This window comes from Artibeus jamaicensis, unplaced genomic scaffold (assembly GCF_021234435.1).
Source record: "Artibeus jamaicensis isolate MK-2021 breed Jamaican fruit bat unplaced genomic scaffold, CSHL_Jam_final contig_718, whole genome shotgun sequence".
NCBI lineage: Eukaryota > Metazoa > Chordata > Mammalia > Chiroptera > Phyllostomidae > Artibeus > Artibeus jamaicensis.
In genome coordinates, this window is record NW_026521936.1 from 6,040,239 (window position 1) to 6,065,419 (window position 25,181).

Genomic DNA, 25,181 nt, shown 5'->3' on the forward strand with positions numbered 1-25,181 from the left:
ATTTAGAATGGAATCCAGCAAAACTCTCATTTAGAATGGAAGGGCAGATAAAGTGCTTCTCAGACAAGGTCAAGTTAAAGGAGTTCATCATCACCAAACCATTATTATGTGAAGTGTTAAAGGGACTTGTTTAGGAAAAGGAAGATCAAAACCATGAACGTTAAAATGGCAATCAGTACATAACTATCAAGAGTTGTTAAAAAAACTTTGCATACAGCCAGAACAGGAAGAGAACCATAAATAAGATCACATGGAGGGTTATCAGCGGGGAAGGGGAGAATGGGGAAGAAGGCTCAGGGACTAAGAAGCACAAGTGGTAGGTACAGAATCGATAGGCAGAGGTTAAGAATAGTCCAGGAAATGTGGAAGCTGAAGAACTTACATGTATGGCCCATGGACATGAACTAAGGGGAAGGGAGAATGATGCTGGGAGGCGGGCGCTGGGTAGAAGGGGGCAAAGGGGGGAAATTGGGACAGCTGTAATAACATCAAAATATATTTAAAAAATAAAGTTAACTTTGACAGTACATTGAGATAATGAAGTCTTGGATTTGCACCCCCGCGGGTGGGGGGACGCAGACTGGCTGTGGCTGATGATGGTGGGTGCTCGGTGACAGGTAAATGGGGTTTACTGACTGTTTCGGGCTGTTTTGTATTTGTAACATTTTTTAATAAAAACTTGAAGAATTCACTTAAACTTGGGCTGATAAGAGTTGTATAAAAAGCATTTTAAAACTGGCATGTTTTGTACCTCATTATAAGAAAAGGCACCCAATTTGTTATATGTGTGGTTTTCCTTCCCTTTAGGGTATTACAGATCTCTCTACTTGTTAATCAACAGCAGGCTTCCGTCAAGTATCGAATATTCTGATTTATCTCGAGTTCCTATTGCAAAAGCGCTGCTAGAGAATGTTCTGAAACCATTGCACTTTACTTACACCTCCTGTCCAGAAGGCGCAAGGTGAGAGCGGGGATTGCTTTGTTTTGTGATTTCACCAGCTCTGTATCTCGTGGTGACTTGGACGCAGGATGCTATCTTAAATAACAGACGTGAATGTTGAATTTTTACTTCCTTAATGCGACTTGGTTTAAAGAAAAACGTCCTTTATCCTTCTGGCCTGCACCCTAGCATAGATTCACAGTCCTGAAGACCTGCCTGCTTCCCCGCTTCCCCGTGGCCGGCAGAGAGGCAGGGACGTGGCTGAGTGTTCCCATGCGTGCAGCTCACTCCAGGTGGTCTGCCTGATGCTGGGCGCTGAGCCTCGATTGCTTCGGAAGGCTGGTTTGCAAGTTACTTCAACCGAGGATTGATGAAGAGCCTGTGTTTTCCCTTCCAGGCGGCAGGTGTTTACGGCCTTCACCGAGGAGTGTTTGGCCGCACCTTTCACCGAGCAGGTTTTCCACTTCGTGCTGCCCGCACTGGCTGATGCCCAGGCTGCTTTCCCTTTCGAGCCCTTCCTGGAGGCGCTGCTGTTGGCGGAGAGCGGGCGCTCCGAGCCCCGCGGGGCCGCGGCCTGGCTCTTCTATGTCGTCTTAACTGTTGGCGAAAGCCACCTGGGTACGAACGCCAGACCGGTCCTCCTGAGCCTGTGTGGGGCATGGCATGGGCCTGGCGGGAGGGGCAGCACACGGCAGGGTCACTGTCACCCCTGTCACCCCATCACTGTCACAGGATGGCGGTTGAGGGAGTTTCCTGGGAGGGTGCTGAGGCTGCAGGACTGTCCTGGACGGGCTTCTGTGGAGAGTGCTGACCTGTACTGGCGTCATGAGTAGACACTTGTCCTAAGGCCACACGGGCTCAGGACTTCAGTGCCAAGTAGGGGAGCAGGTGTGCGTGCGAGGTTGTCTCCCCACGTGTGCCAAACGTCAGATGCTCTGGGGTCACAGCCATTCCCTCTGCGACACCGCAGCCCATGGGTTGGCGTCACAGTAGGTGCCGGTCAGCCACGCCACTCCAAGTGTAAGACAGGGACGGCGGTTTTGCAGCCTGGATCACCCGTAATGAATGGCTGTCATCGACTGTTTCCCGAAGGGACCCTCTCTGAGGAAGGCCTGCTGGTGTACCTGCGTGTGCTGCAGACTTTCCTGTCCCAGCTGCCGGTGTCTCCTGCCCGTCAGAGCTGTCAGGACTCAGCCAGTGACTCCGAGGATGACAGCGCCGAGGCAGACCAGCAGAGAGGCGCGCCAGTAAGCTCTGGGCCAGCCGGGCGCTGCACCGACAGCACCATTGAGCTCCCAGTGGTCTCTCACTCTGGGTCCCTCGGTCTTAGTCCCTGAGAGATGCAGGAGGTAGTGTGTGAAGCACTACCTCTACGGCCCTCCTCCCTCCCCCCCCTTTCCCAGAGGTCTCCACCCGGTGACGAGAAGGCCACATGCATGTTTATGGGGGCACACGGCGTGGCATGGTGCCTGGTTTTAGTGCGAAATGGGGTGATTCAGTGTGTCAGGTTATTGCGAGGGACCACATCCTGGACGGGAGCCGGCCTGGTGAACGGGCCCTCCCAAGCCCTCAGCCAGGTGTCTGTTTTGAGAGAGCTCTCGGTGACTACGCTCTTCCATGTGGCTCACCCCGTCGGGATGTACAGCACAGTGGCTGTGGGCAGTAAGGTCCCGCCACCGGGTAGGCGCTGCCGCGGTTACCCTCAGAGCGCATCCTCATTCAGTCCTTATTCTGGGGTGAGGCTGGACCCCCGGCGCCACCCCCCTTCTCCAGTGCCAGCCCCTGTGAGGGGAGGTGGCTGGGTTCCTTCTTGCCTTACCTGGTGAGCACCAGGCAGCGTCTTCTGGTCATTTTTGCCAGCTCTACAGACGGCAAGTGTTAGGGTTCATTGTAAAATGAACTAGAAGCGCATTGCCATGGTTGTCTCCCATTTCTTACCCAGCATCCATTACTGTGTGTTTCCTCTGCTTCCTCTGCATGTGACTTTCTTCAGATCTTCTTCATTGTTCTTTTCCCATTACCATTTATCCCTCTGTGCCCCACTCCCTACCATGTATTTTCCAGGGGGGAAAGCCGTGCATTATACATACACACACACACACACACGTGTGTCCCTCTTCCTGACGTGGTATGCCTGTCTGCTCGCTCTCTTACACACCCGGAACGGCTTTATTAGGTTCTTGGTGATTTTGTTAGGTTACTATGGGGTCTCACCTCGGGAGGGATGCAGGGGTGAGGGGCCAGGTTTCCAGGGAAGTCAGTCCTCAGGCTGGGGTGGGGTGAGAGGGCATGGGTGCTGTCCCTTCTGTGTACAGGCAGCTCACTCGTGGGTGAGGAAGCGCCTGGGCTTGCTGCGGGGAGCGGCACTGGCCAAACCCCGACTCTGCAGCACCAGAAGCAGACTGCAGTGTGGGGTCACAAAAGAATTGGCACCCTGCAGCTGGATGTGGGCAGAGCTTTTGTTCTAGAAGATAGGTTTAAACACTCAGTGACCTTCTTAAGGATTTGTGAAATTATAGGGTGTCTGCAGTCCGCCATGTACTTGGTGTCTGTGTGAAAAAGAGGCCTTAGCAGAGACTGGGGCCTTCCCCTCTGGGGACACAGATGGGGCGCAGACTGTGACCAGGATGGCAGAGCTTGGCTCCCTTGCTGTGCTCATGCCTGTGGTGTTTCGCAGGGCGGCGGGAGGGGTGTTGGCGTCCACCGGAATTTCACTCTCCGTGCGCAGCTCGGACTGCGGTCCCAACGTTTCTTATTCTGTGCATCTTGTCCAGAGTCTAGTTTGCTGGCTGGAACGTGTGGCTTTAGTCTCTAAAACAGTGTTTTGGTTGGTAGGCGATTGTAAGTTACGTAAGTATATCACCCCGGTTCTCAAACAGTGCAGTTTTGTGTGTCTATTTGTATATACTTGTGTGCACATGCACACATCCACACATGAAAAACGTGTGTTTTTGATTAATGCCCCAAATCAGTAAACTCTGTGGAGCATTAGCTCAGGTTGTATTCAGTGAATCAGATCTTCTAGAGAATTAAGATATAAAATAACAGGTTTATGTATTTCATTTAATTGTTTTTAAATGTTCTGTAATAACCTACTCTGCTTAAACGATCACTCAAGACAATTTGCAGTGGAAGTTCTTCAATGATGATGTGTTCTCACAGACACGTTTTGTGCGGGGCGCTCTAAAAATAGGGGACAAGCTTCTGTCAAAGTGGGGACACTGCAGACACTGTCCATGTGGGAGCACACTGGACACAACTGCTGCCCACTCTAGCTCTCAGGTTTCTGTGGGGGATGCTGTGCTGTGGCCTGGGGAATTTGGGGTGATGCCTGCCCTGTGCTTTGGCCGGAGGAAAAATGAGACCCTCCGTGAGTGTGGTGGAGAGGCGGGCCCCCACAGACCACCCCTAACCCACAGCCACTCCCGGTGTGTTTCAGGCGGACGGACGACTGTCGTTGCCCTACATAGCGGAGGAGTGTCTGAGGAAGCTGGACACGAAGCAGCAGACGAACGCGCTGCTCAGCCTGGTGTGGCGGGACTCGGCCGGCGAGGAGGCCTTCACGCTGATGGCTTGCATCTGCCACACGCTTCTGGTGCAGCAGCGCATGATGGTGCCCCGAGTCAGGCACGTGCCCGGGCCGGGGTCCCTGTCCCCGTCTGTGCCCTGCTCTCAGTCTGGGTCTGTGGGGCAGGACCCGGGGCTGCTTCTGCCTGAGCATTTTGTGGAGAATGAGTCAGGTTTCTCTCCCGAACCTGCGAGCCCCACAGGGGCCCCACCCCACCCCACCCGTGAGCTCTGAGGTGCCCTGAGACGTGGGAGCAGGCGGAGGTGGCCAGCCTCTGCTGTGTCTCAGGCACAGAAGGGTTTGAAGCCAGGCGGGTGCCTGCGGCGACAGAGCTGATGGTGGCGTGTCGTTCTAGGCCTGTTCCCGCTGCTCCTTCATCGGAGCACCTGGGCCGCTTACCCTGCCTGTCCCCAATTGTGGTTTGCAAACACTCCAGATAAGTTTTGAGAGGAACAAAACAAGTGAAAATGGCTAGTTCGTGCTCAGGTACCTGGCGTCATCTTCAGCTTTTTTCCCTCTATTTTAAGTAACAGTTTAGCAGTTTCTTAGGAGTTTCACAGAAAAAATACGTAATAGAGCATAGCGGATGGGTGGAGGAGGGGCTGCCGGATGGCCCTGGTGGCGGGGGCTGCACTGTGCTCGGTGACTGAGGCTGCTTCTGAGAGCTACTCGCCCACAGGGTGGTGAGGGCTGCTGCTTTGTCCTCTGATATGAGCTGTGGGGGGACCTCATTGGCAGAAGCTGCCTTGTCACTATGAAGGCGGACCTCACGAGGTGCCTTCCAGGCCACTGGTGTTCATCACCACGAAGGAGGTCAGGCATCGAGGCAGAGATCCTCCCAGGTGGGGAGCTCTCAGGCTACTGGGTGAGAGTGGGCTGGGGACCCAGGGGGCACCCGGGCCCTGGTCCCTGCTGTGGGCGGTGGCCACCTGCTCCGGGCTGCTGGGCCCGGCTTCTGCATGGCTTCCCCCACGGCCGGTGTGCGAGCCCAGCATCTAAGCCTGGCGTCTGCTCCCTGCAGGATGGGCTCCAGAGGCAGTGAGCAACATCAGGGTTTAGGGTCCAGAGTGTGTTTTCAGGGGTCACGACATAGCAGATAGGCCTCCCTCAGTGGTTAAGGGGTTCTGACTGCTTCCAAATCTTCAGAAAAGGTGGTTGAAACAGAGTTAGGTGGCCCTGGGCTGGTGCCTCGCCCTGTGGTCCCCCCAGGCTCTGTCCAGCCCCTTACAATTCCGGTGGGGCTTTGCAGTGTGTTCTGTTCCACGTGGACTGTCAGGCTGTGTGAAGGGACACGGAGCAGTTTCCAAGGCACTTGTTCAAGTAAAGGAAGGAGAGAAAAAGAATAGAGAACAGTGAACGGGAGCCCCTCCCCCGTCAGGAGGGGGAGGAGTAAGAAGGAGTAGCGGTTACTGTTCACGCTGCTCTGCTCACAGCTTCGCTCTTTCACTGGAAGGCCTACCTGTCCGTCTGTGGGGATGCCCCCAGGCCGCCAGCAGCTCGCTGCTCAGCCCTGGACCCCTGGCCCCTCCACAGACCTCGTGCTGGTGACTCTGCCCTGACTCTGGGCTTCTCCTCGGCTTCCTGCACAGGTCTTCTCCATCTCTGTCAGACTTCCCCTTCTGCTCCCTTTCCTATGCCTTCCTTCCCTGCAGGCGCTCTGGGCAGTGTCACTCGTACCAGGGGCTCTGGCCCTTGTCTGGTGCTCCGCACCTAGCCCAGTGGCTGCAGCGCCTGTCCTCAGATCCTGTGTGCTGCCTGGGCCTGGCAGGCCTCTTTCCCCGAGTCAGGGTCCTGCTGGGCCATCTTCTGGGAAGTCGCTGGTGAACCAGGGCTGCTGCACTCCAGTTAGACTAGAGTGCACACCCTGTTCCTTGGTTCCGCTCGCCACGTCCTGCCAGCCGGGTGGTCCCCCAGCCCAAGTTGTTCCACCTGCCCTTGGGCACCAGACGGGGAGTGCTGCACTGTGTGTCATGGTTTGCCAGACCGGAGTGTCACACTGTCACCCTGTCTTGCTTCAACGTTGCCCAGGCATCCCCCTGGCACTCGGACATTCACGCGCCTCAGCTCCCTGGCACTGGGGTGTCTCTCTCATGTGACGTGTGGCCGTGGAGCACTGGGGCCTCCTGGATCCCAGGTGCCACCCCCTGCCTCTCTCCTTCCTCCTGCTCTAGTCTCCATCCAAGACGCGCTGCCCCTTCTCAGCCAAGCAGTCTGTAGGTTCGTGTCACAGCCACTGCCTTCCTGAGTCTGGGGGCCGAGGCTTCTCCTCGCAGCCCTCGTGCAGTGCCCACTGTGGGGGAGGTGCTCTCTTGCAGAGTGCGGCTCTGAAGGGGTGGCATTCTCATCCAGGGGGCCAGGTAGGTGGGCCTGCTCTTCGAGGCTTGGCTCTCTCGTTCTGGCATCTGAAAACTTTGAAGCTGAACTTGAAAGGTAGTGTTTCAGGGGTCAGAGTGGTTGACGGTATCATTCGCCTACAGTCTCCAGCTTTATCACAATGAGCGCTTGATTTTTCCACCAGAATGCAGGTGGATTCCAGTACAGTGTGCTGCAGGGTTATTTCTAAATGTTCATGTTTTTGTAAACAAGGTTTACAGTGTTTTAGAAAAATACTGAGGAGGTAGCTAACTACAGAGAGGAACATTTGGATTTTTGTCTGTGGTTTTGTTTGCTTTTATTATCAATGATGTGTCTGGTATAACCAGGAGGTTTAATATGCTGCCGATTTGTGTTGAAACGGGCATTCTCTCGCCCTGGTCGGTGTGGCTCGGTTGGTTGGAGCATCAGCCTGTAAACCAAAAGGCTGTGGGTTCGATCTCCAACCAGCGTACATACCTGGTTTGCACTCTGATCCCCGGTCAGGGTGTGTCCCGGAGACAACCGGTGATGCTTCTCTGTCGTCCGTGCTTCCCCTTCTCCAACCCCCATCCTCTCGCTCTCTGAAAAGCAATGAGAAAATGTCCTCGAGGATAAAATTTTTTAATGTTCCCACACACAGCAGTGCCACCACCAAGTCTGTGTTGAGGTTTGTGCAGAGGAGGAGCTGGCAGTCGCTGGGGCGCAAGCCCAGGGTGCAGCGGGAGCTGCCCCAGCACCCTCAGCACCGTCCCTGGTGCTGAGTTTTCAGACCTCCCAGAACTTTGCAAATGTGGGTGACTAGTTGTTTCCTAGGAAATGCAGGGGATCCCGAGAAAGGCCTATGTGAGGGCTGTCGGCAGCTTCTGCAGTTGGCGTGTGTGAAACCCAGTGTTTGGAACTAGCAGGGGAAGGCGGCCGTGGGAACTCTCCAGAGGCTAGGGCTGCCTCCCCGTTGGCTGACCCCACAGCCCAGGCACAGGCCCGTCCCCAGGAGGCCCCGGAAGGACGCTGGCTGCAGAGGCCGGGTCCTGGGCCCCAGGTGCTCCTGGAGCTCAGCCCTGTGTCTAAAGCCTCGCTTCCCGTCCCGGTCCGAGTTGGCAGAGAAAAAGGCTTGTCAGGAGTGAGTGGCCTCCAGCTGAGATGTGTCTTACGGTTCTTATTGTCATGAAGGGAGTTTAGAATTTGCTTGTCCTCTCATGTGGTGGTGTGAGTGCTGCTTTCACTGGCAGAGTGGTCGTGGCAGCAGGGCGGCCTCCAGTAGCTGGTGGGTGCCCGAGACCCCTTCTGTGCGGAGGGTGTCTCAGCATGCCTTGCTGGGCCCCACCCAGGCGGCCTGCAGGAGGACTGGCTTCTCCACTGCCTCGGTCATGTTCCTTGGTGGTCCTTGCAGGCAGTGGCCTGGTCATGGCCAGTCAGCCCACAGGGCAGCTCGTCACCAGTCCTGGCAACTTGTGTGCAGGTTCAGCGCCTCATTTATGGTCTCCTGAGCAACTCACTTAGGGAGTGTTGTGTTTCCGAGCACAGCTTGGGGAGTGGGCCCACTGCAGTGGCCTCCTGGGTGTGGGTCGGTATCAGCCATCCCTGTGAGAAGGCATGCTGGAGGGTGTGGGGGTGCCATGTCCTCATCCACAGGCCCCCACGTGAGCGAGCGTGTGTGCCCGGCCTTCGCTCACTTCCCCCCCAGGTCAGCGGGGCGGGCGTTGCCAGTGCTCTGTCGCCTGGGTGGTTGCTGCAGGAGCTCGGAGCAGGTGCGCCTGTGGCGCTGTGTGAGTCCTCAGACTTTCCAGGTGCTGGACCTTAGTGTCTATGTTTAACACAACTTGAAGAAATATGGATGTCAGTAAAATTATGTTAGATAACACATTTTTAAGAGAATCTCTCAAGAGAGAGGAGGCAAGAAATGTTAGCTTCTAGAACTCTCGTGTGAAAGTTCATATTTTTCATGCATTTTTTTTCTCATTCTGTTTCCTGTGTAGCTGTTTGCCACCCTCCTAGCGTGTAAAACCTGGGAAAGGCAGGGAACCCACACTGGAGCCCACTCCCATGTGTGGTGAGCAGGGTCCCTCCCCGTAGGCTTTCGGGAGGGGCTTGCCTGCCACCCACCACAGGGCACCAGGGTTCTCTGTGACGGGGCTTGTTTCATTTGTCTCCTGTAACTTGCTGCATCATTTGTTACATTTTAAAATTATTCCAGTGACTTTAAGAAGTTTTTTCAGCCTGGTTTTGAGACCTGCCCAGTTGGAGCTTGTGGGTTGTGTGCTGTTGTTGCTACTTTGTCCCAGTGTGTGCATGGGGCGGACACACACTCCACACAGAGCCGCCCCTCACGAGTCAGAGCCAGGGAGGCCTTGGAATTGAAGCAGTTCAGCCTCTTCTTTTGCCGTGGAAACGGCGCGCCTGGCCTTTGAAGAGCGGGGCAGCTGGGTGACCTCGCAGGTTCTCCCCAGCCTAAGGCTTTGTGGCTGTTGTAGGGGATTTAAAGCAGGAGAGGTCAAGGCCTGTTGGACCCTGCCCCCCTCCCTCCCTGGCCCTGGCCCCGACCCTGACCCGCTGCGCCTCAGCCTCCCCAACTCCTGCGCTTCTGAAGATGCCCGCCACGCACCGCTCCTCTGAGGGCGGCACTGGGACTTCAGAGTGCAGGGTGGCGCAGGGGGCTGACCGGAAGGGAGGCTTGCTGTTCCCTGGTCCCCCTGTGGAAGTGGTATTCTACAGAAGTGTTTTCAACCTTCAGAACATCTTTTATAGAGTTAAAGTAGTTTGTAGATTTTATTTGACGATAAGGTCATTTGTATGTGCGTGTTCCAGAATCGTGACTCAAGTCGGATGCTGAGTGGTACAGGTTTTGAGGGCGCGTGTCAGTGGTGGCAGCGTTGGCAGCGTTGGCAGCACCTCCGTCGCAGTGCGTGGACGGAGTGCGTGGACAGAGGTCCTGCAGCACCTCCTCGGGGGGAGGGGTTCTCCTCTTGCTCCTGGGAGCACTCTGGCCGGCGCCAGGCCCGCACACCGTGGCGGGCGGCGGGTGTTGGTGGTGCAGGTGCAGACGTCTCCCACACGGCACGTGTCCTCGGCGAAGCGCACTTTTGAAGCGATGTGTTGAACGAGTGTTTGCTGACTCTTATCTCCCCTTCCTTTTTAGGCTTCTCTACAGCTTAGCCTTTAATGCCAGGTTTCTGAGGCACCTTTGGGTTCTCATATCGTCAATGACCACACGGATGATCACAGGGTATGTGGTGCACGCGGACTTATAAATTGAGCTTAAGGACGGGGGACTTGGCGACCTCGTTGAAAACCCTGTAAGGTATTCTTCAGCACTGTTCCTCCCGGTTACTTCCTGTGGGGAGTTGCATTTACACGGCCTCCATGTCACAGGGGGGAAACCACTGCCCGTCTTACGGGTGTTTGTATGTGATACTAGGAGTGTGGCTTTATCTGAGGGTGAACTTGTTTCTAAAATTCTAGTCATTTTGGGAAATGGCAGACCTGGAAATTCCTTCGTTCCACATGACTTTCCTTTGTTTTTGATAAAGAAAATGTAGATTCGAAGCAAATTTAAGACAGCACACAGCAGTAACAGATATCAAATATTGTAGAAGTGGGTTGTTTAAAACTTTGTGCTAAAATAATTTGATCTTTCTTATCTGAATCACTGAAACGTAAAGGCGAGAGCCTTTACTGCACTAGTTTTAGTCGAGTGGTAAGCAGAGAACTGAGTACCCGTGGTGAGTGCCCTCAGCCCATTTCCATGTCGCCTGTCCCCTCTGGCGGAGTCTGAACTGACCCCGCACACTGTCACACAGAAAGGCCGTGTGCGACTCAGCTGACTGCGGACTAAGCCTGAGAACGCAGCTGTGAGTGCAGCTCATGCTCGAGAAACCACTGTGCCACGGCGGGGCCGTCCGCCAGGAGCCCGCCCAGCTGGGACCAGGAGGCTTGGCTCGGTTTTAGGGCAAGACTTTGGAAAGAAGAATTTCTTTTTGGTTTTTGGCTTTTTTCTTTTTGGGAGACAAGAAGTTGAAAAGCCGTTTTGGTGGGTGAGGGTGGGGTCTGCAGTGAGAGTGGGTGTGCAGCGTGTCGGGCGGTGCAGGAAGTCCAGGCACCTCGAACTCTGGGCGTGGGGTGCTGAGGAGGAGGCCCGGGTCTGTGCCTGAGCGTCGGTGACGGCCTGCCCTACGGGGGGCGCTGTGTCCAGGTCAGCTGCGCAGGCCACTCTTACTGCTGGGGTCTGCTGTTCATACAGCATGGCTCTGGGGTCCTGGGCTGGCTGAAAGGTCCGCAGCGTTTCTCCGCCTGTGACTCCGGTGGCACTTAGCTGTCCTCCATGTCATCTGGAGCAGTCCGGTTAGACTGCTGTGGTGGCTGTCCTATCGGCACACTTTGTTAAAAAACCTAACCAGAACTCAAGAAGGGTTGTACAGCCCTTTTAATGTTGAAGCTGGAAGAAAACATGCAGCGTTTTTATTTCAAGAAAGCCAGAAATGCAGAAAAAGATTCATGCAGTGTATGGAGAAGGTGCAGTGACTGAGTGGACATGTCCAGAGAGGTTTGCAGAGTTTCTTGGTACAGGGCAGAATCTGTCCAAATAACCTTTTGCTGTGGGGTGTGTCATGGACTGGAAGGTGTTTAGCAGCACCCTGGCCTCTCCCCACTAGAAGCCAGTAGTGGGAGGCAACCGACACGCTCAGAATATCCAAATCAGTGAAGTTGTTGGTGAAAACGAAAAGTGTGTCTTTTATCTTTTGGAAAACTAAATGGACCTTTTGGCCAGCCCACTACTTTCAGGGAGTGAGGAGCGGGGGTTCTAATGACACCACTGCCACTGAGGAGCCCCCGGCAGCCCCTGGGGCAAGGACCCAGGAGAGGCCTGGGGGTCTTCTTTGCTGCCCTTCGTCTTCAAGGGAGGGGGGCTTCAGGCTGTGTTGTGCTTTTGGTGCCAGCCTGGGCTTTCCCAGGGGACAGTTTCTTTAAGGCAGGTGCAGGCTGGGGACCCTTGGGACAGGAATTAGCAGCAGAGCCTGACTGTCTGTGTGTTCGTGACGCTGCCTCGTGCTGAGGAAGCGGAGTCACTGCACGGGAGAGACTCTTTTTAAAAGCTCACTACTTTTAAAAAGCCAGTGTGAGGATTTGAGTTTCATTTCCCATGTTTAACTTATTAAAACAAAGTCCCACAAAGAACTTAGAGTGTATTAACCCTGACGTGTGTCCTCATTAACTGTTGGGACAGAAGGCTTAGTTAGTCTCTAAGTGGCGCTGAGTCTGACTTGGAGACGTGCATGGCTGAGACCTCCGAGCTGTGCTTGGCTGACGGGCAGCCGGAGGCGGGGGCTGAGAGCACGGGCTCTGGTCCCACCCGGGCCTGGGATGCGGGGGCAGGTGGAGGCACACGGGGCCAGGTGGTCTCTGCCTCCCACCAGGCGCCCAAGGGAGGGCCTTTGCTGCAGTGGCAAGCTGCATGGTCCTCTGGCCCCGAGGCTGGCTGAGTCCTGGCTGGGCTCCCCTCAGCAGGGTGGCTGCCCTGTGTGCCCGTCCCCCGTGTCTTTCCACGTCGGCACCAGCAGTGGGGAGGACTCTCAGCAGGTGGAGTAGGAAGTGCTCTTAAGACTCTTGAGGCAGGAGCCTGTTCAGTAGGAGCGTCTACAGGTGGAAGAGAGGCTCTTTGGTGGGGGGGAGTGGGATTGAGGGCGCAGCCTGCAGCCCCATGCAGAGGGCGAGCCCGAGCCCAAGGCCACACCAGTGTCCTTACCGGCCAACTCTCTTGTGATCGCCAGTGTCTTGCTGTTGCAGTCCACAGTGGCTTCTTCCTGGCTCGCACGTCTGTGGGGCTGGCCTGTGTCTAGAGCACTGTTTGAGCCAGTGTCTGTGGCAGAGAGCGCGGTCAGCAGGACTCGAGAGAAGCTTCATTCTGTCCTGGCTGCCTGAGGACACAGGCACGCAGCTGGCCCTTCTTTCCGGTCACACTTTCTGTCATTAGGAAAAAACCACCCTTTCCTGGGCTCCCCGACAGGGAGTAAGGACGGTGAACAGAAGGGTCGTCCGTCTTTGTAGGGAGCCCCTCTGAGAGTGGCATGCGTGACGGCAGATGCGTGGGTGACTTGCGGTGAGGGGCAGGGGGGCCGCAGTGACGTTGGTGAGTGTGAGGATGATGAGGAAGGAGGTGGTGGGGAGTTTTGAGTACGAGGAGTATCGACTGCAGTAACAACTGAAGCAGGTGTGTCGCTTTTCTACATTCAGGGTTTTTTTTTTTTTATCCTCACCAAAGGACATGCTTACTGATGTTGGAGAGAGGGGAAGGGAGGGAGAGAAACATCGATCGGCTGCCTCTTGAATGCGCCCCGACTGGGGACCAAACCTGCAGCCCAGGCCTGTGCCCTCGCAGAAATGGAAGCTGGGACCGTTTGGTGTATGGAACGGTGCTCCAACCCACTGAGCCATGCCAGCCAGGGCTCAGGAAATGTTTTTATGTGTTTCACCTGGTTAACTCAACCTCTACCATGTTCCCTTAAGTGTTCATTTGTTCATCACTATCAGTTATTTTTGCAGTTATGCATTTGGTGGCAAAGCAACTAAAAGATACAAACTTTATTTTTACTGATAGCAACAAAACCGAGGACGGATGTTAAGATCCTGCCTTCCATCTGTTAGCGGCACATGACCCTGGGTGGCCCAGTGGGCTCAGGGGACAGGACCCTGTGGGTGAAGGGTTCACTGCTGGGCGGTGAGGCTGCCCCCTGCCCCTGTTCTGCGCACACACAGCCTCTTCCGTCCCCCTGGCTTTGTCCATGAGGTGGGACAGTTGTCCTGTGTCCTTTTCAGCATCCTCACCGTGGTCCTGTTTTGGACCAGTCCCTTTGGTTGGTGAGACCATCAAGCACAGGGTTCAGTGTTGTGGCCACATGTGGGGGTTGGCATGTCTAGGACAGGGCAATGGCTAGAGTGTTTCTTCTCCTGGGGACAGCACTCACCTGGGTCCCCGTCCTCAGCCCTGCTGACTTGGTGCAGCCCCTCAGATGTGCACCGTGGAGACCCGGAAGCTCCAGGGCCTAGGCCCAGCTCCACCAAGCCCCTGGGAATAACCAGTCATCTGCTGGGCCTTGCCTCCTGCCCTGCTCTCCCACAGACCTGTGGGCCGCCTGGGGTGGCTGGCTGGTTGTGTCCTGAGTCCTGGTCACGACTCATCTAACGTGTGCCTGCCTTTGGTTTGTGGAGATATGTTGCAGGTGCCCACAGGTGTAGCTGGACATGCTCTGGGGGGCCGTGGAGCCTGGTAGTCTGGGAAGAGGCATGTCAGCTCCAAGTTCAGTAACACGAGGCGCCACATTTAACCATGAGACAAAGGGGCTGGGGTGGTGGTGGGAGAAATGAGTGTAGCCCATGCCAGCTCTTTCTGGGTAAGGAGCCCCCGAGGTGCTCTCAGGACCACTCACCTTAGGCTGCGCTGCTCTGGGTGGCCCGCGGCACCTGGCACACCCTGTCCCAGGGGCAGCTACAGAGCCCTGGGACAGGAGCTGGGCTCCTAGAAGCAAGGCCCAGAGCAGAGGGAGGAGTCCCGATTCCTGAGCTCCTGCCGGGGTCAACAGACCCCTGTTGGAATGTCCCCGAGTGCTGAGCAGCTGGTAAACTTCCCAGGACCAGAGCGCTCGGCCACTGTGCAAAGTGTTACACAGGAAGGGGGGCTTTGACCATGGAAGCAAAGTGTGCATCCACGAGAGTGGTGTGACTGACGCCGCTGTCCTCTGAGGGTGTCCTCAGGCCAGGGCTCACGCCACAGAATTTAGGATGGGGGGGCAGACTGGCGGGCTGGCTGCTGGGCTGCCGGGTTTCTGTGCACTGTTCATCGACCAGTGCTGATGGGAGGCCTGCCCCTGCCCTCGGAGCAGACGCTGTGCTCCTGGAAGCGCTCGTTTCCCCGGGTCTGTCTGTGTGATGCCCTGTCTCCTGTCCCTTCTGCCCAGGTCCGCGGTGCCGCTGCTCCAGGTGATCTCGAGGGGCTCGCCCATGTCCCTCGAAGACTCCGGCCGCATCATCCCACTCTTCTACCTGTTCAGCTCCCTGTTCAGTCACTCGCTGATTTCCATCCACGATAACGAGTTCTTCGGTGACCCCATTGAAGGTGAGGCTTTTACGGGCCCTTCTGTCGCCAGCCCTTGGCCTCTCCTCCTGGGGGATGGGAGAAACTTTTGTCCTCTTTGGTGCCCTGGGACCAAACTGAGATGGGGCGGGGCTGTTTTCCAGTCGCTGGTCAGAGGCCGTCCTCCCTCATGCCTTTCACCCTGGAAGAGCTGGTGGTGCTGTCGCGGTGCCTCCGGGACGCCTGCCTGGGCATCATCAAGCTGGCCTACCCGGAGACGAGGCCCGAGGTGCGGGAGGAGTACGCCACCGCCTTCCAGAGCGTCGGGGCGCGCTCGAGCGCCGAGGTGCAGCGGTGCGTCCAGACGGAGCAGAAGCGCTGGGTCCAGCTGTTCAAGGTTTGGGCGTGGGCTCTTCTCACAGACCTGCGGGTTGGGGCCGTGATTCGGTGTGCACTGTGGTTTTCTCTCCTTCTCTCTCACTTTTTTCCACTTTAGATGTCATCTAGGGGTCTGTGGGGGTTTTGTTTTTTGTTTGTTTTTTTTTTACTTTTTAAATACAATTCTGTTTGTTGGGGTGATATATTGTAATAAGTTGACATAGGTTTCAAGAGTGTGTTTCTGTGGCACGTGGTCTGTATGTTGCATGTGGGCTTAGCACCCACAGCCAGGTCACCTTCTGTCCCCACATCTCTCCCCCTTTACCCTTCTCTACCCCCGACACCTGCCTTCCTTGAAAACCCCGTTTTTGCTGAACGCATCTGTTAGAAACTGCCCATAGTGCTTCTAGTGATATGAAGTGCAGATGAGGTTTTTAATGTTTCTGTTTTTCACTGCAAGATCTCTTACAGATTTTATTTCTTTAGTCTTACAAGAAATTAACATAGGAGGAGTAAGGTTATCAATTTCATGACACTGGAATATGAATGATTTCAAAAGAGCCTCATCTGCGACCACACAGAAAGGGCAGTTGGGAGTTACCGGGGCTGCAGTGTTGGCAGGAAACCACCTCCACGGAGGGAGACTAGCTATCGGGGCAGAAAAAAGGAAGAGAAAAGGGCGCTTGACTTCCCGTGAAATTTCTGCGGCAAACACACCCAGTCAGCTAAAATTGCTCGTTAAAGGGGTGAGAGCAGGAGAAGTGCATTTTCCAAATTGAGCGCTAGATTTACTGTCCAGGGAAGACTGGCGACCTCTCGCGCACTAATGTTCCCAGCGAGTCATCAGCTGTCCCTTCAGGTCTTTTATCACCGCTGTTGTCACGCTATCTATTTAATTGAAAGAAGTTAATTGAATGAAAATGATCAACTAAGCTTGTATTAATATTGCTAATGGAACTTTCTTCTTGGCCATGTTTGGAGAAAGATGTCAAGCCAGACTTTAGGAAAGGCCCATTAATGCTTGCACTTAACCTGATGGGCTAATTAAGGACTGCTTACTCATCCGAGGGGCGCAGCAGGCTCTGCGCGGCCCCTTCCGCTGGCCTCACAGCACATTCCACTTACGGCGAGGCATTACAAGCCGTGGGGCCAACGGGTACTGCTTTGATTGCGCGGAGCAGTCCTCATGCACCATTGAACTTGCGATCTGTGCCCACGGGCGTGAGATGTGTTTGCAGTGCACCTTCATCACCCATCTCCAGGTTCCTAAGTAGATACGGGAGGTCACATGGTTAGCCCTTGATGTATCCTTTCTTAAGGATTGACGGTTTTTTGACTATTCTAAGTTAAAAATAAGCTATCGACTCATCGAAAACCTGTAATTCTTATGTAAACTTTCCTGGATACGCATATTATGGTGGCATATGTATTTTCTTTAAGTGTTTAATTAAACTCTGGGGCCTTTGTTATTAATAAAGTGTTCCATTCTGTAGATAACAAGTACCGTGTGCAGTGCCAGGTGATTTTATCGTTTTACAGCACCTACTGAGAATTTAATAATTTTCATCTGACAGGCTTATCTTCTGGGCCTGGAATTCTCTGAGTTTAATAACGCTATAGATTTACTCCTGGCCCTATTTTATTTTGCTTAAGCATTGACTGGAAATTTTGTAATGAATTTCTTTCTTATCCCTCAAAATGGCTCATTATCACTTTATAGGGATTGAAGGTTTTGAGAATGAGGGTGAGAGTTCACTACTTTGGTAAAGGATTAATTTGGGTTTGAAATTAGTCATTACAAAGACCTTCTGAGTGGAGAACAGTTGTTTGAAGACAGTTTTTTTGAACAGCATCTCTGTCCTGTGGGAAGTCATTTATGCCACCTGTTCACTGAGCCAAGGCCTGACCATGGCCGCAAGGGACAGCCTCTGTGAGCAGGAAAGGGCCCGGCTGCTCCCAGGGTCCCTGTGTAGAGGGCGGTCTGTGATGTGCAGTGTGGGGAGTGTGCCCCAGGGTCCCTGTGTAGAGGGCGGTCTGTGATGTGCAGTGTGGGGAGTGTGCCCCAGGGGCACTGTGTCCAGACAGCGTTCTGAGAGCTCGGCGTGTGCTGGTCGCTGTAATGCCATGACGATGCTGGGACTCTCCTGTGCCACAGGTGAGGCCACGTGGTGGTGGGTGGGAAGAACCAGAGCAGACTGGCAGCACTTTTTTACAGTATGTTTTATTAATTATGCTACTACAGCTGTCCCAGGTTTTCCCCCTTTGCCCACCTCCCCCTTAGTTCATGTCCATTGGGTCTTGCATGTAAGTTCATTGGCTTCTCTATTTCCTACACTATTCTCTTTTTTTATGGTTTATTTATTTATTTATTTATTTATTTTTAGAGAGAGGGGAAGGGAAGGAGAAAGAGAGGGAGAGAAACATCAGTGTGTGGTTGCCTTTCATGTGTCCCCTACTGGGGACCTGGCCTGCAACCCAGGGATGTGCCCTGACTGGAACATTGAACCAGCAACCCTTTGCTTCACAGGCCCGTGCTCAATCCACTGAGCTACACGAGCCAGGGCTTCCTACACTATTCTTAACTTCTGCCTGTCTACTTTCTATCTACCCTTTATGCTTTTTATTCCCCATACCTTCACCCCCATTCTCCCTCCCTCTCTCCATCCCCACTGATAACCCTCCATGTGATCTCCATTTCTGTGATTCTGTTCCCATTCTAGTTGTTTGCTTTGTTTTTTTTTTAATATTTTATTATTTATTTTCAGAGAGAGGGGAAGGGAAGGGGAAAGAGAGGGAGAGAAACATCAGTGTGTGGTTGCCTCTCATGTGTTCCCCACTGGGAACTGGCCTGCAACCCAGGCATGTGCCCTGACTAGGAACCGAACCTCGATTGCATGGTTCACAGGCCCACGCTCAATTAACTGAGCTACACCAGCCAGGGCATGCTTTGGTTTTTGTTTGTTTGTTTTTTTAGGTTCAGTTGTTGATAGCTGTGAGTTTGTTGTCATTTTACAGTTCATAGTTTTGATATTCTGGAAGCCACACTTGTCTGGATGAATGTGGATCTTTAAACTTAACCTTGATTGTTGGACTTCCACACAGTTTGATTATATATATATATGGCAGTTCTGAGTGTTTTTTGAGGTTAGTTGTGATCCTTCTATGGTTGTGCAAGGAGGTGACGTGTGTCTGCCTATGCCTCCCTCTTGACTGGAAGCCCATTAGCCTTTTTTCTCTGTAGCAGTGTCAGCTTGGAGTTGCAGACTGCAAGGTGGAGTCTGTCTTCCGCTGACCTGGCGGGGCTGCGTGATGGGGCCTGGCTCCCTGGACCGCCAGCTGCTCTCATTCTCAACCCTGCACTGTCCTCTTGAGCCAGTTTCTGGGAGAGGCTGCTGGCTGGCCCCAGAGTGGAATTTCAGGTGGAGAGAGTCATGTCTCTCTGTCACTGTGGGGACCGAGGTCAGTTCCAAGGCGTGCATCGATGCTGCTGAAACGGTATCTGCATTCATCAGCTGTGTGTGTGCCTGTCGGGTGTGCTCTGTAGCTCTGATTGCTCCAGCCTCTGTGTGCCCCTGGACACACATGCGTGTGCAGCGCCTGCACAGGAAGGGCAGGGGTGGGCAGGGCTCAGACCCTGCCTGCCACCCCTGTCTGGACAGAGAGAGCCCAGTGCACCCGGTCGCCCCGTCTTGGGGGTTGGTTGATTTGTGATTTTTCAGGTTCAGAAAGACTTTCCTAAAAATTAGGCCTCGAGACAACAGTACCCCTGACTGTGCCCGTCACACCACCGCCTCAGTGGGCTGCTCACCAAGGGGTGCCGAGCGGTGGCCTTTGTTGGGGCCGAACGTGCCCCCTCCTTGCCTGTCTTGTGAGGGTTCTGTCTCAGTTGGGTTTGGTTTTTGCTTCCAATCCTCACCAGTGGGTACGTTTATCGATTTTAGAGGGAGAGCGGGAGAGGGATGCTGATGTGAGAGAGAAGCATCGATCGGTGAACCACATGTACTTTTTGTTGTGTTAATGTAACTAAACATCAGTGAGCTTCGCTTAGAAGTAAATATGCTCTCGTGTCAGCAGCCTGAGGTTGTACACGTGCACACACGTGCAGCAGGCGGGGCAACGTGTGTCCTGCTGGGTCGGGTGGCGGCCCTGCAGGGCGGGGCCTGTTCTGCAGCACCTGCAACTCAGACGTGGCCAGGTGTGGGCTCAGGAGTGGTGGTCCATGTGACCTTTTCCACACGGGGTGGAGGGACACCTGCCCACAGGTGTCTCCCCCCCCGCCCTCCCATTCCCACAGTCAGTAGTAACAGAGCGTGGAGAGCCGCTGTGTGCGTTTTTCAGGATGTGAGCCCTCCTGTGAGTTCAGGGCGCTGGCTGATTCCCTGGGACGTGGTGGGACGCATCGTGTCGGGACACATTGTGTCGGTGTGGTTGGTGTGCCGCTGAGGCACTGCGGGCGGCACTGGGCACAGCTGCTCCCCCGGCGCGTGCTCGTCAGCCCGGGATGCTGCATGCCCCGCACTGGTTCCCCAGTCTCTGCGCATTTGGGTGTCCTGGGAAACTGCCATTGACAGGCATCCCCTCGAACAAATGGGGGAAAATCGGTGATGGTGGCCCTGTGTGGGCATTTACGTATTAGGTCCTCTTCACGTCCAGAACTTTCTGAGTCTCCGGTTTGGGTGGAGTACTCTTTTGGGGTCCTCCCCAAGCCAGAAAACATGTTCAGATTTGCTGAGGGAGAACGGCTTCTGATCTCGGTGCCGGCTCTCTCCGGCAGGTCAGCGTTGGCACTCCACTTTCTCTCACCTCCCACGGTCTTTGGGCAGTGCCTGGGGTTTGTAGTGGTCATCTCCACAACTGCCCTTTTCGTGTCCAGAATCTCCAAGCGGTTGAGTTGTGATGCAGAGGAGAGGAATGTGTTTAGAGGCGTTTTGACATCATAAAAGGGATCTGGCTAATTTTCATGGTTTCTTAAAATTTGTACTTTTTGTAAAACTCAGAACAAAAGATCATTTAAATGAAGACAGCAGTGTTCTCAGTTGAACTTAAGATAAGGGTTTTGGCAGTTTGAGAATTGTACTTTGGACTGGGTGCAGAGCTAGTACTGCCAGGTGTCGCAGGTGAGATGTGTCACCCAGTTAAATTTGAATTTCGGGTAACTAACCCTTTTTTATGTGTAGACGTGTCCTGTGCAGTGAGTGCTCTGGATACACTACACTTTTAACAAGAGCGTTATCTGGGGCTTTTACAGTGAGAAATTATTTGGCATCTGTGCAGTCCAGGCTTTCTGCCAGACGCACTGTGTCTCTGGCAAACCTCAGCAGGGCCCACCATCGCCTCAGGTTCCTGTCGGCTTCAGTTGTTTGGGGTGCTTTTCCGCAGTGACCTCTCCCTCAGCCGCTCCTTTCACACATGCTCTCAGGCCCGGGTCACGCTGCATCTCCCCTCTTCTCCTTCTGCTTCTCTCTCCCTGTTTTTTGAAAGAGGACCGTGCTCTCAGCAGGGTCTCCGCGCGCAGAGACCCTGGTGTCCTGAACGTTGGCACGTGCGTGTCATGAAAGGCGCCTTTGCGTTTCTGTGGTCTGGGTGCTGAGTTGCAGGGCTTGGCGGGGAGTCTCTGAACAGTTGAGGCTGTGCCGTCTGGTGCGTCTGGTGGGTGCACCCGACCTGCGGAGGCTCAGGATGGGAGGAGTGATGTTACTTTTCTTGTCAGAGTGAGATGTGTTTTTCTGCCCCGGGACACCTGGATGTAGTGTTTTGCAGAAAACAAGAAATGCTGCTCTACCTTGGGAAAAGGTTTATAAAATTGCTGTGTTGGATGGAGGTCTTTAATTACAGCTCAGATGAGCCAGTTACATTTATCTGCTTCCCAATGCCGTGACTGCCTCCCTTGTGGTATTTGGGAGTCAGCCTGGGCACGTGCGTGTCTGTGTTTACCTTCGCGCTCTCGGTCGGCAGATGGCTGGCTGCTCTGTACCAGAAACCCATTCTCGGGACCACAGAGTGAGACCCTTCCCTATAAACCACCTGATTGCAGGGTGGGGGGCCAGGGCAGGGTGTAAACAGGAAAGTGTACGTGCGCTCATCGGGGCCGCCGGGCTGCGGCTGGTGGCAGCCCGGGCCTGTTGGTGTGACGTGCTCCTGTTCCCCCCACAGGTCATCACCAACCTGGTGAAGATGCTGAAGTCCAGAGACACAAGGAGGAGCTTCTGTCCCCCAAACCACTGGCTGTCGGAGCAAGAGGACATCCGAGCAGACAAGGTGTCACTACAGACCTGGGGCATTCTCTAGACCTGTGTTCTCAGCTTCGTCTGTCTGGGGAAAGAGTAGACCCTTCGTCATGGTTCATTACTTACTGCATGACTGAGTGGTAACAGTAAACTTGTACATTTCAACTCTTGGGTCACGTGACACAGTGCGATGCACGTGACACAGTGCGATGCATCCTGAATTTATTGATTTGATTTGATTTATTCTTTAAAGATTTTATTTATCTTTAGAGAAAGGGGAAGGGAGGGAGAGAGGGAAACATCAATGTGTGGTTGCCTCTTGCATGCCCCCTACTGGGACCTGGCCTGCAAACCCAGGTGTGTACCCTGACTGGGAATTGAACTGGTGACCCTCAGAGTCTGGCAGTCAGTCCACTGAGCTACACCACTCAGGGCCTGAGTTTATTCATTTTAATTTGGGCAAGGTGGCTGGTCCTAGGTCTGGGGAAACCGGACAGGATGGGTAGTGTGAGAGAGCCAGGGGCCACTGAGGGGTTCCAGCCAGACAACAGTGAACAGGTGCTGTGGGCCAGACCTCAGGTGGTGCTTAGGGGATGGGTTCATGAACCTCAAACGAGCAGGCGCTTCCCAGGCTGCTGAGGACCAACCCCACCGTTTCGCACGGGTTTGAAAGAAGTGGTGGGGAGTCCAGCCTGCCTTCCCTGTGTGAGCGCGTCTGCAGGCTGACCGAGTAGCAGATGACAGGAGGCCCTGCGAGGCGTCGGCTTCCCCCTGCTGATGGCAGCTGGAGCAGTCGCTGAGTTGGACGGGCTCTCAAGTGCAATTTGCAGGGCTGCGGGGAGACCCGTGCAGTGGCTATCTGGGGCCAGGACACAGGTTCCGCTGCACTCTGGCCACCTGGGTCCCCTGCGGGTATCATACGGTGGCCTGTTTGCTGGCACATGTTCTCCACTGCTGACCTGCAGCCACCTGGTGCTCTGGCCCAACTCCTCCCCAGGGTGGGTGAGTCCACGGGTGACTACAGGTGTGCAGGAAACGGAGCCGGTGGTGACACCACGAGGGGACCGCACCACAGACCCCAGGGGGCAGCAGAGCGAAGGAGTGTGGGAGTTGGAAGACTGTCCGCATGCACTGGGACACTGCATGGTGCAGGCAGACCAGTTGTTAGAAAGTCACAAGAAAGTGAATGTTGAGTATTACTAAGAAATTGTTAGCTTTTTAAGCAATATGTTTGCTTTGTAAAGCGCTTATCCCAAGGATGGTCACTGTGTCCCACATCGCACATCAGCACACAGGACACAGAGGCTTCCTGGGGGCGCCTCAGGGAGATCAGTCACACGGGGAGTGTGCTGGGCACAGACAGGGCGCCTGGAAGGGTCATGAGCTTGGGGAGGGGCCTGGCTGCCTGCAGAGAAGTGTAACTGTCCTCAGCATGTGGGGGCAGGTGAGCGTGGGCAGCTCGTGGGCAGCACTGAGCAGGGTTGCTGGTCCCGCAGGTCCCCCAGCTGTACGTGCCAGCCGCAAGACACGCGTGGAGGTTCCGGCGGATGGGGCGGATCGGCCCCCTGCAGTCCACCCTGGACGGTGAGCGTGCTCGGGCTGCAGGTCCACTGGGGTCACTCCCAGAGCTGTGTCCCTGGAGTTTACATGAAGTGCACCGGGCGCAGCGGGTTTGGGCTAGTCCCTGAGGCATGTGCGTGGGGGTCTGGGAGGGCAGGCGCACCTAACGCAGGTCTGTGTTGCAGTGGGTGTGGAGTCGCCGCCGCTGTCAGTGTCCGAGGAGCGGCAGCTGGCCGTCCTGACCGAGCTGCCCTTTGTGGTGCCGTTCGAGGAGCGGGTGAAGGTGGGCCTGGCTTTCTCTGAGGGGCACTGGGCGGCGGGGGGGGGGGCATCCCTCAGCATTGCCCAGGGCCCAGCCGGTCACCCTACCGCCTTGCCCGAGTGAGGCCGCAGTAGTTTAGCTGTGATCTGTACAGGTACGGTGGGTCCAGCCAGGTGGCTGCCAGTGTGACCTAGAAATATGTTCCCTTTAGTGGTAATTACTTAAAAGGCCTGTTACGCTGCAGTTTTCTGACAATGGGGTAGACATAAGGTGCTTTTTGCCTAGTAAGTTTTGCTTCATTTTTGAAAGTACAGTTTTTTTAAGATTTTTTTTTTTATGTTCCAGAGAGTGGGGAAGGGAGGGAGAAAGAAAGGGACAGAAACATTGATGTGTGGTTGTCTCATAAGTGCTCCTGTACTGACTGGGGACCTGACCCACAACCCAGGGCTATGCCCTGACTGGGAATCGAACCAGCGACCCTGTGGCTTACAAGCCAGCACTCAGTCCATTGAGCCACACCAGCCAGGGCTTGAAAGTACAGTTCTTTAAGAAAATATGTCTTTGTACATTGTGTTAAAGATATTTATACTTTATTTTTAAAGGTGCTTTATAAAAAAAAGATGGACAGGTATCTTAATTTGTTGCCTAATGGTTTTTGACTAATATACAGAACTTGTAATTTAAAGTGTTTTGTGTGTTCTCATCAACGGAGCAGATTTTTGTGGACCACGAGGCTCCGTTCTGAGGTCACAGCTGGAGAGGGTGTTCTCTGGGCCTGCGCTTCCCTTTCACAGGAAGAGCCAGGGAGTGAGCTCCTACAGCCTCTCAGGCTTCCTCCTGGAAAGAGCCCACCACACAGGGTCTCGCGCGGTCCCTGGGCGCCCTCTGCTGGAGTTCCAGCGTCAGAAAAACACTTGACGGGACCTGCATCATGTGGATGATGCTTGTCCTAAGGTGCATGTGTTCACACAGCTGAGAGGGCTGTTTCTTTTCTCCCCTCCAGCACCTGTGTTGTTTGTGTTTTTTTAACATATTTTATTTATTTATCTTTAGAGGGGAAGGGAAGGAGAGAGGGAGAGAAACATCAATGTATGGTTGCCTTTCATGCGTCCCCTGCTGGGAACCGGCCTGCAGGGAACCGGCCTGCAGGGAACCGGCCTGCAACCCCGGTATGTGCCCTGACTGAGAATCGAACCGTGGTTGTCTGGTTCACAGGCTCGCGCTCAATCCACTGAGCTACACCAGCCAGGGCTAGCACCTGCGTTTTATAAAGGGCTTACAGGAGGAAATGTGGGGAATTACTATAGGTTGGAGTTGTTCTTAATTTGCTGTAAAATGGGGAAGAGGAGCAGTGTTACAAATATATAAATGTTTGTAACAAAGTCTGTTGTGTTGAATAACCTTACTGCCCCCTGTTCTTTAGATCTTTCAGAGGCTGATCTATGCAGATAAGCAGGAAGTTCAAGGAGATGGTCCGTTTCTTGATGGGATCAATGTCACGATAAGGAGAAACTATATTTATGAAGATGCTTATGACAAGCTCTCCCCAGAAAATGGTACATGTCACCCTGTTTGTGGGGCTGGGGAGGTGTTTTAGGGCAAGCCGGTGGTTAAACAGTAAGTGGCCGTCACCCGTTCTGGAGTGACTTGTTAAAACTAAGAGCAGTGAGTCAGACTCAGGGTGCTTGTGTCATCAAATAAGGTTCCTGAAACCGACAAATCATTGCAGCACACACTTTTCAAATACCGAATTTTCTTAAGGCAAGAACCCCACCCCACCCCCGGGTGTGCCCCCCAGAGTCTGGTGTGAAACGGAACTGACAGCC

The 25,181-nt window shown here is 54.2% G+C and overlaps 1 protein-coding gene across 3 annotated transcripts in view; it reads left to right on the plus strand.

The window, feature by feature from the left end:
* Positions 1-25,181, plus strand: part of UBE3C (ubiquitin protein ligase E3C) — a 73,621-nt gene that overhangs the window by 23,767 nt on the left and 24,673 nt on the right. For 2 of the 3 annotated variants that reach the window (XM_037131879.2, XM_037131880.2), the window contains exons 7-17: positions 808-961; positions 1,338-1,558; positions 2,033-2,187; positions 4,380-4,567; positions 10,000-10,086; positions 14,813-14,970; positions 15,093-15,325; positions 21,460-21,564; positions 23,030-23,117; positions 23,279-23,376; positions 24,779-24,911. In XM_037131879.2, the coding sequence (XP_036987774.2) occupies positions 808-961; positions 1,338-1,558; positions 2,033-2,187; positions 4,380-4,567; positions 10,000-10,086; positions 14,813-14,970; positions 15,093-15,325; positions 21,460-21,564; positions 23,030-23,117; positions 23,279-23,376; positions 24,779-24,911 (1,620 nt within the window). The remainder of the gene's footprint in view (positions 1-807; positions 962-1,337; positions 1,559-2,032; positions 2,188-4,379; positions 4,568-9,999; positions 10,087-14,812; positions 14,971-15,092; positions 15,326-21,459; positions 21,565-23,029; positions 23,118-23,278; positions 23,377-24,778; positions 24,912-25,181) is intronic. The other variant, XM_037131881.2, reaches the window with a different exon arrangement.